Source organism: Papaver somniferum, chromosome 6, assembly GCF_003573695.1.
Source record: "Papaver somniferum cultivar HN1 chromosome 6, ASM357369v1, whole genome shotgun sequence".
NCBI classification, from domain to species: domain Eukaryota; kingdom Viridiplantae; phylum Streptophyta; class Magnoliopsida; order Ranunculales; family Papaveraceae; genus Papaver; species Papaver somniferum.
In genome coordinates this window covers 4,693,983-4,705,616 of record NC_039363.1, presented here as the reverse complement: position 1 = coordinate 4,705,616, position 11,634 = coordinate 4,693,983, and the positions used below count along the sequence as shown (strand labels likewise).

General features: G+C 36.2%; 2 protein-coding genes across 2 annotated transcripts; both read right to left on the bottom strand.

The window, feature by feature from the left end:
- Positions 1-4,965: 4,965 nt before the first annotated feature.
- Positions 4,966-5,916, bottom strand: LOC113290363. Its single transcript, XM_026539971.1, has one exon. The coding sequence runs from the start codon at positions 5,914-5,916 to the stop codon at positions 4,966-4,968; it is 951 nt and encodes a 316-aa protein (XP_026395756.1).
- Positions 5,917-7,417: 1,501 nt separating this feature from the next.
- On the bottom strand, positions 7,418-9,489 carry LOC113290362 (O-acyltransferase WSD1-like). Its single transcript, XM_026539970.1, has 4 exons — positions 8,746-9,489; positions 7,922-8,140; positions 7,683-7,809; positions 7,418-7,575 (listed from the first exon to the last, which is right to left on the bottom strand). Exons 1-4 carry the CDS (start codon positions 9,487-9,489, stop codon positions 7,418-7,420), a joined length of 1,248 nt encoding a protein of 415 aa, XP_026395755.1.
- Between the last annotated feature and the right edge of the window lie 2,145 nt (positions 9,490-11,634).

Below are 11,634 nucleotides of genomic sequence, written 5' to 3'. Positions count from 1 at the left end.
GAAGTACCAAGTCTAAGGGTCTCGGGGGAGTGATTTTGTTGGCTCTCTGCATCTTGGATGCTTGATAGGCTGTTGCCGTAGTTTTTTATTTTAAGGTTTTCCTTTAATGTCATTTCTTTTGTGAAATTTTCTTTCTGTATTTTTGTTTTTTTCATTCAATAAAACTTTAACCTTTTCAACAAAAAAAGTTTCAAGAAAATATGTGAATTATTATTATTAACCAACTTACGTAACAGCTTCTTTTCACAAATTAACCGACAAACCACATCAAACCGAAGCTCTTTGTAGTCGAACGTCGCTAACCAAATTGGCATAACCAACGTCTAAGTGTTTAGCAACGTTGGACGAATCCTCGTTGTGATATGATTTACAAACAAAGTAGACAATCGTCTGGCTTACAACAGTAAAATGAATCAAAAGCATCAGCAACACAGAACAAGCTATTCCCACATATATTTTGTGCTCTAAACTCAATATGTCCCCGTAAACCACCAGTAATGAGAATGCGATTATAACACAAGACATAGCAAAATGAAGCGTAAGAAAAACAGTAGAGGAGACCCAAACTTTACCTTTGATCAGTTAAATACTCTTTTCCAGTGCTTTTCTACCATAATTCTCATCCAATACTGAGATCACCATTGCAACACTCCAAACATTCTCCATGTAAACTGATCCGATCATGAAAGGATGAATAGACAAATACCAAATATTAGAACTTTACCATTCTCTTGACCGTCATCATTGATGCTTACGTAAAACAAAAGAAGCAATCCAATAGCCACGCCGGTGTATATAGTCCAAACGAGAAGACACCACAAAAATGTTACGATTGTTGGGGTTTCTTCCTGGTGGCTGTCGACTACTTATATCTGGTGCTCTATCAAACATACACACGAACAGTCCAAGATATAGATATAGCAAAGAAAACAAGCATAAAAAGAGTAAACAATTAAAGCGTACCACAACACGAGATTTATAGTGGTTCGGCAACTTGCCTACGTCCACTTGGATGATAAATCCTTTTGATTATGTCTCTCTATCATTACAAGTACACCTTCCTGTGTTAGCCACTTATGTCTCTCTATCATTACAATCATGATAGAAGACAACCTTGGCTCAACCACTATCTTCTTACCTAGCATCACAACCCCATTGATGTGATTACATACAACCCTTGAAGAACACTCTTCTTTTTGTAACCTCACGCTAGATACAAGAAAAAATCATGATAGCCTCACCTTTCTCTCTTGACCCTGCACAACTCCGTTGTGTTTCCTTAATTCTCAAGAAGAAACCTTAGACTCATCATGAAACCTCTTCATAAGATTACCACCCCAAGAGATGGGATGGAATCCCTCACAATTCTATTATCGATTCTATACCTTTCCTCAAAAGATCTCACCCCTATATATACTTGATCAATACTTGGATGTCAAGTATAATGCTTGGTGACAAAGTTTCCACCAGTTTCCTAAATATGGAATACTACGGTTTCCTAAATATGGAATACTTAGTTGCCAAGACTTACTCCGTTAAGTCGTGCTCCCTTGGAGACTAAGGAAATATTATTGATTATCGACAAATTAACTTCACAATGATAAGTCTGCCCCATACCTTTGGGAATACCCCCATCACTCTCTTGAATGTAATATCTCTGGATGTATAGATACAAGCAACAATATACACTACACAAGAAGTTGACAAGAGGGTGAAAAAGAGAGTGAAGATTGCATAAAGAAGTTCAAATACCCAGTGAGCAATTCCTCTAGAGTTTACGTTGATTGGATAACCGATGAAGTAGGAGACTTGTATTGAAGATAACAAAATAATTGACAGTGGAAGGAGTACAGATAGCGTGATTTGCGCAAAGATCTTTTTCCTAGAGAATGTAATCCTGAAGGCTTCCTTATACATGCCAAAAAATCCCATTGATTTGTTTGCTGGTTCTCTATTCATGATTTTACAAATTTTTACAAATTCATGAGTTTATAGAATGATAAGTTTATGACAATGAAATCGAAACTAGCTATGTAGATAAATCTTCTAAAGGATTACTTAAACATGTTTATATACACAACTCAATGGTTAAACAATACAGACCTTAATTTTTTGATATGCGAGGGAAATTACGACGTTTATAAGAAAAATACAGAACATTGTAAAAAGCGTTTAATGGATCAACAATGGATCGGGAACTGCATGACAAAGAACATTAATGCAAGGGGCACACAACACTTAATTCTGGGATCTCACAAGTCAAATAGGGTGTTCGAGGACTTTAGATTATTCTAATTGCAAACCTTAGCCACTCATTTTCAAATTGATTATTCTGATTGTTCTTCAACTAGTCTGCACATAAATGGTGGTGCACTGGTGGGTGCCTGTACAAAAATAGTGGGCTGACACTGATTTGAGTCGCAAAAGTCTGCTATTCAAGATAGCTGCAAATGGTTTCACTTGCTGAATGCCTGAATGGCCTGAATGGGACTTTTTTTTGTACCATATTAGGCTGCATGAGACCTCATTAGGATCATTTCCATGGAAGATATTTATCAAATGAGACGAAACAAGTCATTCAAAGGAAATCAAAACAAACAAAAACGATTTGAACTCGTACATGAATGAAATTTTTTGACAAAAGAACCGTTGAATACCAATCTAAATTCTTATTTGCATTACAACATAGCATGAGGCAGAGAACATGGAGTAGTAGCTTCATTTGATTTGTTCGCATACTTCTTATTCACATGCAAGGACGGATACTTCTTATACATTTTCAAGGAATGATACTTCATACTTCTCAATGCTTGACGGATACTTCTTATACATTTTCAAGGAATGATACTTCATACTTCTCAATGCTTCGGAACTTCACAAAAGAATAGAGGCAAGTCCGTACTTTTCAAGAAAAGTATTCTTTCGCGTAGTTCCTTCATCAACAAAGATCAAAGACTACTCCAACATCACGCGTCTCGCTCCAACAACTACAACAACAGATTTTTTTTTTAAAGATCGCTCTTCAAGCAATATTCAAGAAAAAAGAGGCAAAATGTAGGGGGAAATGTCGCACAACACATTTTGTTAGTGCGCGAGATTCATTCATTTCCTTAGCGCGCGAGAGAACGTCACACGAGCGTGAGAAGATGTAGCACGAGCGCGAGAAGATGTAGCACGAGCATGAGAAGACATAGCATGAGTATGTGCGAGAAGATCCAATATGAGTGTGCGAGAATAACGCACGCCAGATCCGAAAATAGGGGTTTTATTAGCTGTGCTCCACTACATATTAGCTGTTATCCACTATGTAAATACCTATATAAAGAGAAAGGCAAGAGAGAGAAGAGGAGAGACATATTTTGGAGAGACACATTTTGTATAGAGAGACTTTATTTGCTTTATCATGTTCTTCCCCAAAATTTAGATCTAAAGAGCTCCAAATACTCATTAATGGAGATTCTAAATGTAATATTCATGTAATTCCAACAATCACTAGTGAAGAACCATGGATGTAGATCACAATGATAGAACCACGTAAAAAATTTTGTGTCCATCTTTACAATTTTAGCACTTTTATCTTCATTTTCATATCAAATACGTTTAGATCTAGAAATTATTATCATGATATCATAAGGGGTGTTAGTTGTGGGATTTCCTGCAACTACGCTGAGAGGCGGAGGATTAAGCCAGTAGTCAATTTCACTCACTCTGTTTCGCTACGTTGACTATGCAACCTATATAGACCAAGCAAAAGAAGATAATTTGACCTCTAATTTATCTGGAAAAAAAAGGACTATTTGACGTCTACCAGGCTGAAGCCACAAAGATATGATAAGAGCGTGCAATTGCAACCTTTCAATTAAGTAAAATTGCAAACTAGGTACTCGTCTCCCCCGTGCAAGTCTAGCTTAACGACTGGTTTTTACTTGCTTCCTAAAATTACATGTCACATAAGTACATTTGAATTTCAAGGCCATAACTACATAGTACAGAATGAGAAACTCATAAATCAATCTTCCTTGGTTGAAGAAAATCTGTTCTATGATTTGAAAGTCTGGATCAACACGAATTGGGAACCGAAGACAAAGAAACAGTAATATAAGGGGCATACGGCACTTAATTCTTGGAGCCACATGCAAGTCAAGTGGGGCGTTTGAGGGTTTTTGATTTTTGTTTTCAATTGCGAACCTTAGCCATTCATTTGCAAATCGTGTAAAGCTTATCCTATTTGCTTTCAAGTCTTTTAACCAATTGTTTCAAGCAATAACTCTGGCTCATTAGTGAGCGAAATCAAGATCAACTGTTACGTACCGGCAATGAATTTGGCGCCTTGACACGGATTTAATTTGTTGTTGACCAAAGGAAAGAAGATATTTTCACCTCCAACAAATTTGGCAAAAGGGGTTTATTTGTCGTTTGTGAACATTGTTTTGGAGCAACAAACTTTTCACATCCTTAAACTCTGTACTTTTCCTTCAAAGAAGGGATTGTAAATGAATGATACCTCATTACTATGCAATTTAGGGCATTGCAAATATCAATTCTTAAGCATTCTCAGAGTCACAAAGCTATGTATCTTTGTCTCTCCCATTTTTGTCTATATTTTTGACAGGAGAACTCCAATGGGGAAATAAACTATCTCCTACAACCACAGAAACTGCTCAGATTTTCATAGATTGGATATTATCGCTTTCTCTAGCAGTTTCTTGCGTGACAGAGTTAGGCAACTTGGGCAGCTGTCTATAGACTGTTTTTTTTGATATGGACAAAGTATAAATCGCTTTAGGAAAGAATTTTAAACAAAATTTAGTCGAAACCATCACAGTTGACACATATAGATTTTCGTTTTGTGGATTACAGAAAAATTAAGGTAGTATTAACCAATTGGTAATAGCTTACAACACAACCAAAATACAAATAACTCTAAAAAATTAAAGAACATGTTACATAATTTGACACAGAATATCAAACCAATGCGGGAGGCTCTAATTGAACATCTTTCCCCCTAACTATATGAGCATTAGGGACTCCTTCAAGGTGTTGAGCAACATTCGCTATGTCTTCATTGTGGTAAGATTTGCAGACGAAGTAGATAATCGCCTGGATGACAAGACTAAAGTGAAGGAGAACAATCATCAACAAATAACAAGTGATTCCTATAAATATCCTACCTGTTAAACTCGATATCTTTCCAATAACCACGAACTGATCGAAGGGGTAAACTATACCAGTAATAGCAATTCCAAGCACCAAACAGACGGCAAATGAAGCCAGTGTCTTGCCCCATATCAATTTTATACTCTTTATCATGGCTTTTCTACCATAATCTTTTTCCAGCACCGATATTACTGTTGCTGTGCTCCAAACAAGAGTCATGTAAAGTAATCCGCTACAGTAAGGTATTGATATACTACTAATAACAATAGCGTTTTTTGTTCTTGGAATTTTTCTTTCGTCTCCATCATGAGTGGCCCAAAACCAAACATACAAAAAAAATGCAGCAGTGGAACATATAACAAAGACGAGGAACCACCACAAAAAGGTGACCACAAGTCTACCCCAAACCTTAGGGAACGCCGTAATGGCCTTCTTGAAGGTGATATCTTTAGAAGTATAGTGAGAAGCGACAACGTAAGATATAGTAGCACTTGAGAAGAGGTATAAACAGAGAATGAAGATCAGACACAGGAAATTGGTCACTGCATAAAGAATCCATCTGGATGTTTCACCATCATTTGTTTGGTACGCATCGGTTAGGATGTAGTATGAAGCTAGGTATTGAGACAGCAAAATGATGGTTAAAGGGAGAAGTATAGCTAGAAAGATTTGTGAAAATATTTTTGTTTTTGAGGCTGTAAGATTGTAAGCTTCTTTAAAGATACCAAAAAATCCCATGGATTTATCTACTCGTTCCATGTTCATGACTGTACCAGTCTTGCTAACTAGATAGAGATAAAGAAGAGTTGTTAGATGGAGATGAATGAAGAAGACACGGCAAAGAAGAATAAGATTCTTGATGATATTATTATTAGAATTTTAAATTGAAATTCTGAAAGAGATAAGTTTTGTTAATACAGATGGAGTGAAGTGGAGCCTTATATATACAAGAAGATGAGGTAGGATACGAATTTAAGTTGGATGCTTAACGCGGGGATTGAATAGTCAGATGACCTATCCAATAAATTTGACTTTTCCTTCTCATTATTTCCTTTGAAAAGTAGTGTCCATCGGTACTGATATTGCAAGGAAATTACCCAATATGACAATGTCCGAAACTACGAGGCTCAAGGCACACAAAATTGCAACCTTTCAATGTAACATAATATAGAATCTTGATTTTTCTTTGTTGCTACCGTAGATTACCAACACACTGTTAATAAAAACAATGGAGTACCGGTTCATCAGGAGGGTACAAAAACAATGGAGTACCAGTTCACCAGGAGGGTATAAAAATTCAAAACGGAAAAATACGTTTTGTACCTTTCACAATAAACTGGTATCCTGATTTTGTACCCTCCACAATAAACTGGTATCCCCATCAGCCGCCATGCTAAGTTGGAATTTAACATATATCAATCAAAATATTTGTGGAAAGAATGTTGTTCTAGGATCTAAAAGATTGTCGATGGCACAAAATGTGATCACGTCGCCTATAAAATAATTTGCGTCCATAATTGGTCGTATGACCTGAAAAATGCATTGTTGCCTAGAATTTGCAGTGGGTCAGTGACCTACGTAAAAGAATTGGCTATACCTACGATTTGCGTGACCCAAAATAATTTACTGCAACTAAAATTCTGCCCCAATGACCTAAAATATTCCCTGTGACTAGATTTTGCATCCGAAAATCTACCACTGTACAGCGCAATTGTTACATGACCCACAAAGTTGGACCATAATACTTCTTGTGTCCCTTGTAATTCTAAATTTTTCACTGGAACCCAAACTTTGACATTAAGACCAAAAACGACCTGAAATCTTCATAATGAAATGTCACAAATGCAATGGCAGGAAGTGTAGAAGAAACCCTTTACTAAGTTCTTAGCTTTTTCACTGTCATTTTTTTTTATCATCATTGGTGCTTGCGTCGAGGCATCCATGATAGGTACGTTCTATAAAAGTATGAACTCCCTTAAACGAAATTCAATTCAACGGTTAACGGTGTGAACAGACATGAAATATTCTCATTTGCTCGAGAGAAATTATTAATACAAGTAAATTAATATAAAATAACGCGAATACCATAGGGGATACCAATCCAAAAATCCAATGATCAATTTTTTTTTGGTCTTGTATGAATTAGTATCCCCTGTTAGCAATGGTATCCCCTTTAGCAGTCTTGTTAACCAAAATAGATATACACTTAAATCGAATAGTTTTAGAGAGAGGAGAACCGGTACTTAAATCGAATTTTTGATCATGTCTTAACAGAAGCAGCAGTAGAAGCGTCCTTCATTTCAAGCAATGCATCTTCAAAACACTTGGCGAGGAATTGAGGGTCTGGTATAATGTCTCTAGCCACAAGAATATTCATTTCTGCTTTTCCAAAGTAACTTATATATCCATTGTGAGTGCCTGCATGCAATTTAATTAATTAGAATCATCCATGAACCCAGAGACAGCTAGCACAGGAACAGCAACAAATCATTGAAAAGGAAAAAAACGGCTTACATGGGGTAAACTTGACGAAGTTGCTCGTAATGAAGTTATTGGATTTCCTCCGAACATAATCTCTTCTTGTGGACCAACGACATTCGATATCATAAAACTTGTATTACAAACACCCCTGTTGATAAACAAAAACGTGGCCTGCAAAACACAATAAAAATAGAAATTTCAGGTTGATACAATATCGATCAAAATCTGATCAATTCTTCAAATTATATGTATAAATCTTGATGATTAATAGTTTATTACGTACCCTGGGACCCAAAAGTAACATTACTGATTTAGTAATAGCATAAGTGATAGGAGCTTCGAAAGATAGTTTCTTCTTGTCAAGCATTTCTTTGGCGTTCTTGACATATTGAAGTGGATCGTTACCAACTCTTTTATGGGGATAAATTGGGAATAAAATGTATCCAAATTTGTTACCCCACCAACTTGACACCGAAATGCTCTTCACCAAATTTGCCATATCCTGCAAAAGTAAATCATAATAGTATGTTTCCCGTGTTGATGAGAAATGCGAGGAGACGACCTTTTAAAAAAGATGCATAAATGCGATGTTGCTAACATCTTGTGCGGTGCATCTTCTTTAAAAGGAAGTCCGCTGCTAGTCTACTACGCTATATAGGTCAGCTTGAATTATGCAATAAGAAAGAACCTGCAATCCATGCTGTTCTCTAAGGTTAACCATTGACACTCCAGATATTTGAAGTCCCTCTTTCGGTTCTAAACAAAAAATGCTTTGAGAATTAGCTAAGATCAACACTAATTAATTGCTCGAGTCTGAGGTGTTATTAGCTTTATGAACGGAAACAAATTTGATAGTTACTTGAGTCCGAGGTTTGATGGTAATCCAAGTATCGCGATAATCCAGATGTGATCACTCCGAAAGAACGTCATTGATGGTCTGCCGAATAAATTTTATAAACACCGTGAAAACTTACAGTGAACAATATCGATTAATTGTGCAATAAACAAATACTTTAAGGGATCTGATATTATCAAACAAATATAGGAGACAGGACTGAAAGAAAACACACTAAAAGATGGAGACAAAGAGAGATGAACGATACTAACAGCGTTAAGGACAGCATTCTTGACAGATTTCATGTCGTCTAGCTTGAACTTAGCAGTAGCAAGCTTCCTAGGCCATAGTTCAACACCATTCCCACCCCTAATCTTGCATTTAGCATCTTTCAAATACAAAACTCTAAGTAAGAAACTCATTACATAAACAATAGTTAACCATATCTGCATTACCAATCTCCGGGTCATCTTACACATATTGATCCTACTATTACTACTTTTCTTGTTGTTTTTAGGGATGCTGGGTAATTGATCAGGCTGGTCAACTTTCCTACACATAGCTAAAACTAAAGATATTACAGATACCCCATCACCTAAAGAATGATTGACTCTCAATACTAGACAATTTTGATCCTTCAATACATGCAATTCCCATAATGGTTTATCAATGCTGAGAGGAGATGAAACAGCAAGATCTGCCAAATATGCATTCACGATCTCGTCATTGTTAGGAGTGTTGGATGTCCACGAATCACCATGGTCGATGTCTTGCACGAGAAATATGTGTTTGTCTAGATTTACATCACCTCTTTTCCAATATTCTTCACCATTATTCTTGTTTCTTACCACACTGTGAAATCTTGGGTGTTGAACAAAAATGGAGTTTTTGAATTCGGCTTTAACGGATTCTATACTGACTGGGTTTTTGAAACTCATTGCACAATTGATAACATGGTTCCCTTCTTCCTGCAGGAACACCCTCCCAAACGGGGTTACAGGCTCTTCTTTTTTCATGGCGGCTTTGAAATTAGACTAGTAGCTAGCAGTTGCGATCCATATATAAATAGAAAGACTGAAGTCAAAAAGAGAAGAATCTCACAATAGTGTTTAAAAGGAAGAGTTTTATTATCATTATTATATAAGAGTTGGGAAAAAACAAATAAACAGAAATGATTAGTTAATGCAAAAGATTTCCCAATTACCTGTCTGCACTTGAGGAATGAGAGACATAGACGAGGAGGTTAGCCGTTATTCAAGATACCGCTGTCATGGACAAGAGTACAGACGTTAACAGTTGCAAACAGACTTAGTGTAACTAAAGTGTAAGAATATATCTTCTACAACCCTCTCTCTGCCTATATGTACATAGAACCTAGCTTCCGCCCGCCTCTTGGATTGCATGTATGGTAGAATTCATGATTTTGCGAAAACAAACCCTGTACGTGTACCTGGTGATTCACCTCACTGAAAGCTATTGGTACAGCGTTAACTAATCCTTTCCGTCTAAGTGTTTAATAAAAATGATAATCAAAGCTATTGGATGCCATGCATCTTAGCTCTGGTACATGGATATCCAAAAGTCCAGCCATGACGCCTTACACTTAAACTTGCAAATATAAATGACAAATGGAAACAAACTCTGTCTTGAACTCAAGAAACAACCTGAAACAACATTCATTAAATTGTAAGAATTTACTAACATCCCGAGTTCGGTCATATTCACTAGCTTCAGTTCAGTTCATAATTTGTTAGTTTTGTTCAGTCACAACAAGGATGATGTAGTTGCAGGAAATCCTACAACTACACCCTTAATGAAATCTATAAAAGAACTCAAGTAATCATCATAAAATTCATAACAACATTCATTGGATCTTTAATTTGGATATAAAACAACAAGAAAACTTTAATTTGGAGAACAAACAATCTTTATCTCTCTCTCCTAATTTTTTTGTCTAAACTCTCCAAAAAATCCCCTCATACAAGGTCGCTCGATCCCTTATATAGGGGTTTACGTAGTGGATGACAGCTATTAAAGCCCTTATTTTCGGATCTGGCGTGCGTCATTAACGCACGTTTACATTGACTCTTTTCGCACGTGCTCTATAACATCGAATAGCTCTTCACACTTTTCTCGTGACTAAACTGACGTTATCTGATGCGTCATTTTGGGTACACCACATGTGATTGTCTTCGCTCAGTCCTGACGATCATTATTTCACATATCTAATAGGTGTGCGGTATTTTACTCCTACATTTTACCAGGGCCGGCCCTCTAGTTAAAGGAAAGCCTCGTTTGTGGCCACAAATTAGAGGGGCCACAAAAAAAATTCTACTTTTAATAATAATAGAGTGTAAAAAACGAATTTTTTTAAGGGACCGGCTCCGGATAAAGAGTTAATAAAACTGAAAGGAAAATCAAAAGGAAACAAGAAACCGTTTTAGGGTGCTTCAAGAATAGAAAAAAAAAACGTTTTAGGGTTCATAAACTCACGTAAGTATATTAGTTTCATTACGATAATTGATTCGATTATTATTGTTGTTTCTTCTTTCACAGTTCCATTGAGTTTTGATTATGGTTTAGGCTTTTTGGATGAGCACTAGTTCCGTGTATTCTCGTCACATGCAGTTACTGAATCAATAAGGTTAATCATAAGTTGAATGACTTAATCAGTTGTGTGGTAATTCCTTAGCTTAGACTTAGAAACTTAGATCATATAAGCTAATGTGTTAATAACTTCACTATACAAGATGAGGATTGAGATTAGTACATAATACATTTAGTTATGGGCCATCGACCGGCTGTTTACAACAACTCAGCATGACATACAACATGCCAGAAAACTTTAACGGTTTTGTTGGGTCATCTTATCCATTATATATAGATCGATCATATACAAAGTAAATTCAAAGTTCTTTGTTGGATCCAAGGAACAATGTGAATTTGCTTAAACGATTACTGGAACTGGAAGCTTCACATTCACGTACAATTTTTGCATCTCTCGTTTAAATTCTTAAGACAGGTTTTGCTTAATTGCTACTATGAATTCAATGCTAGAACAACTTGTCACTTCATTTGATATGTAGTTGCAGGAAGTCTTACAACCATACCCATACAAGAATCTAAATAATACTCTAAGAAATCATGGTGAAAATTATTTT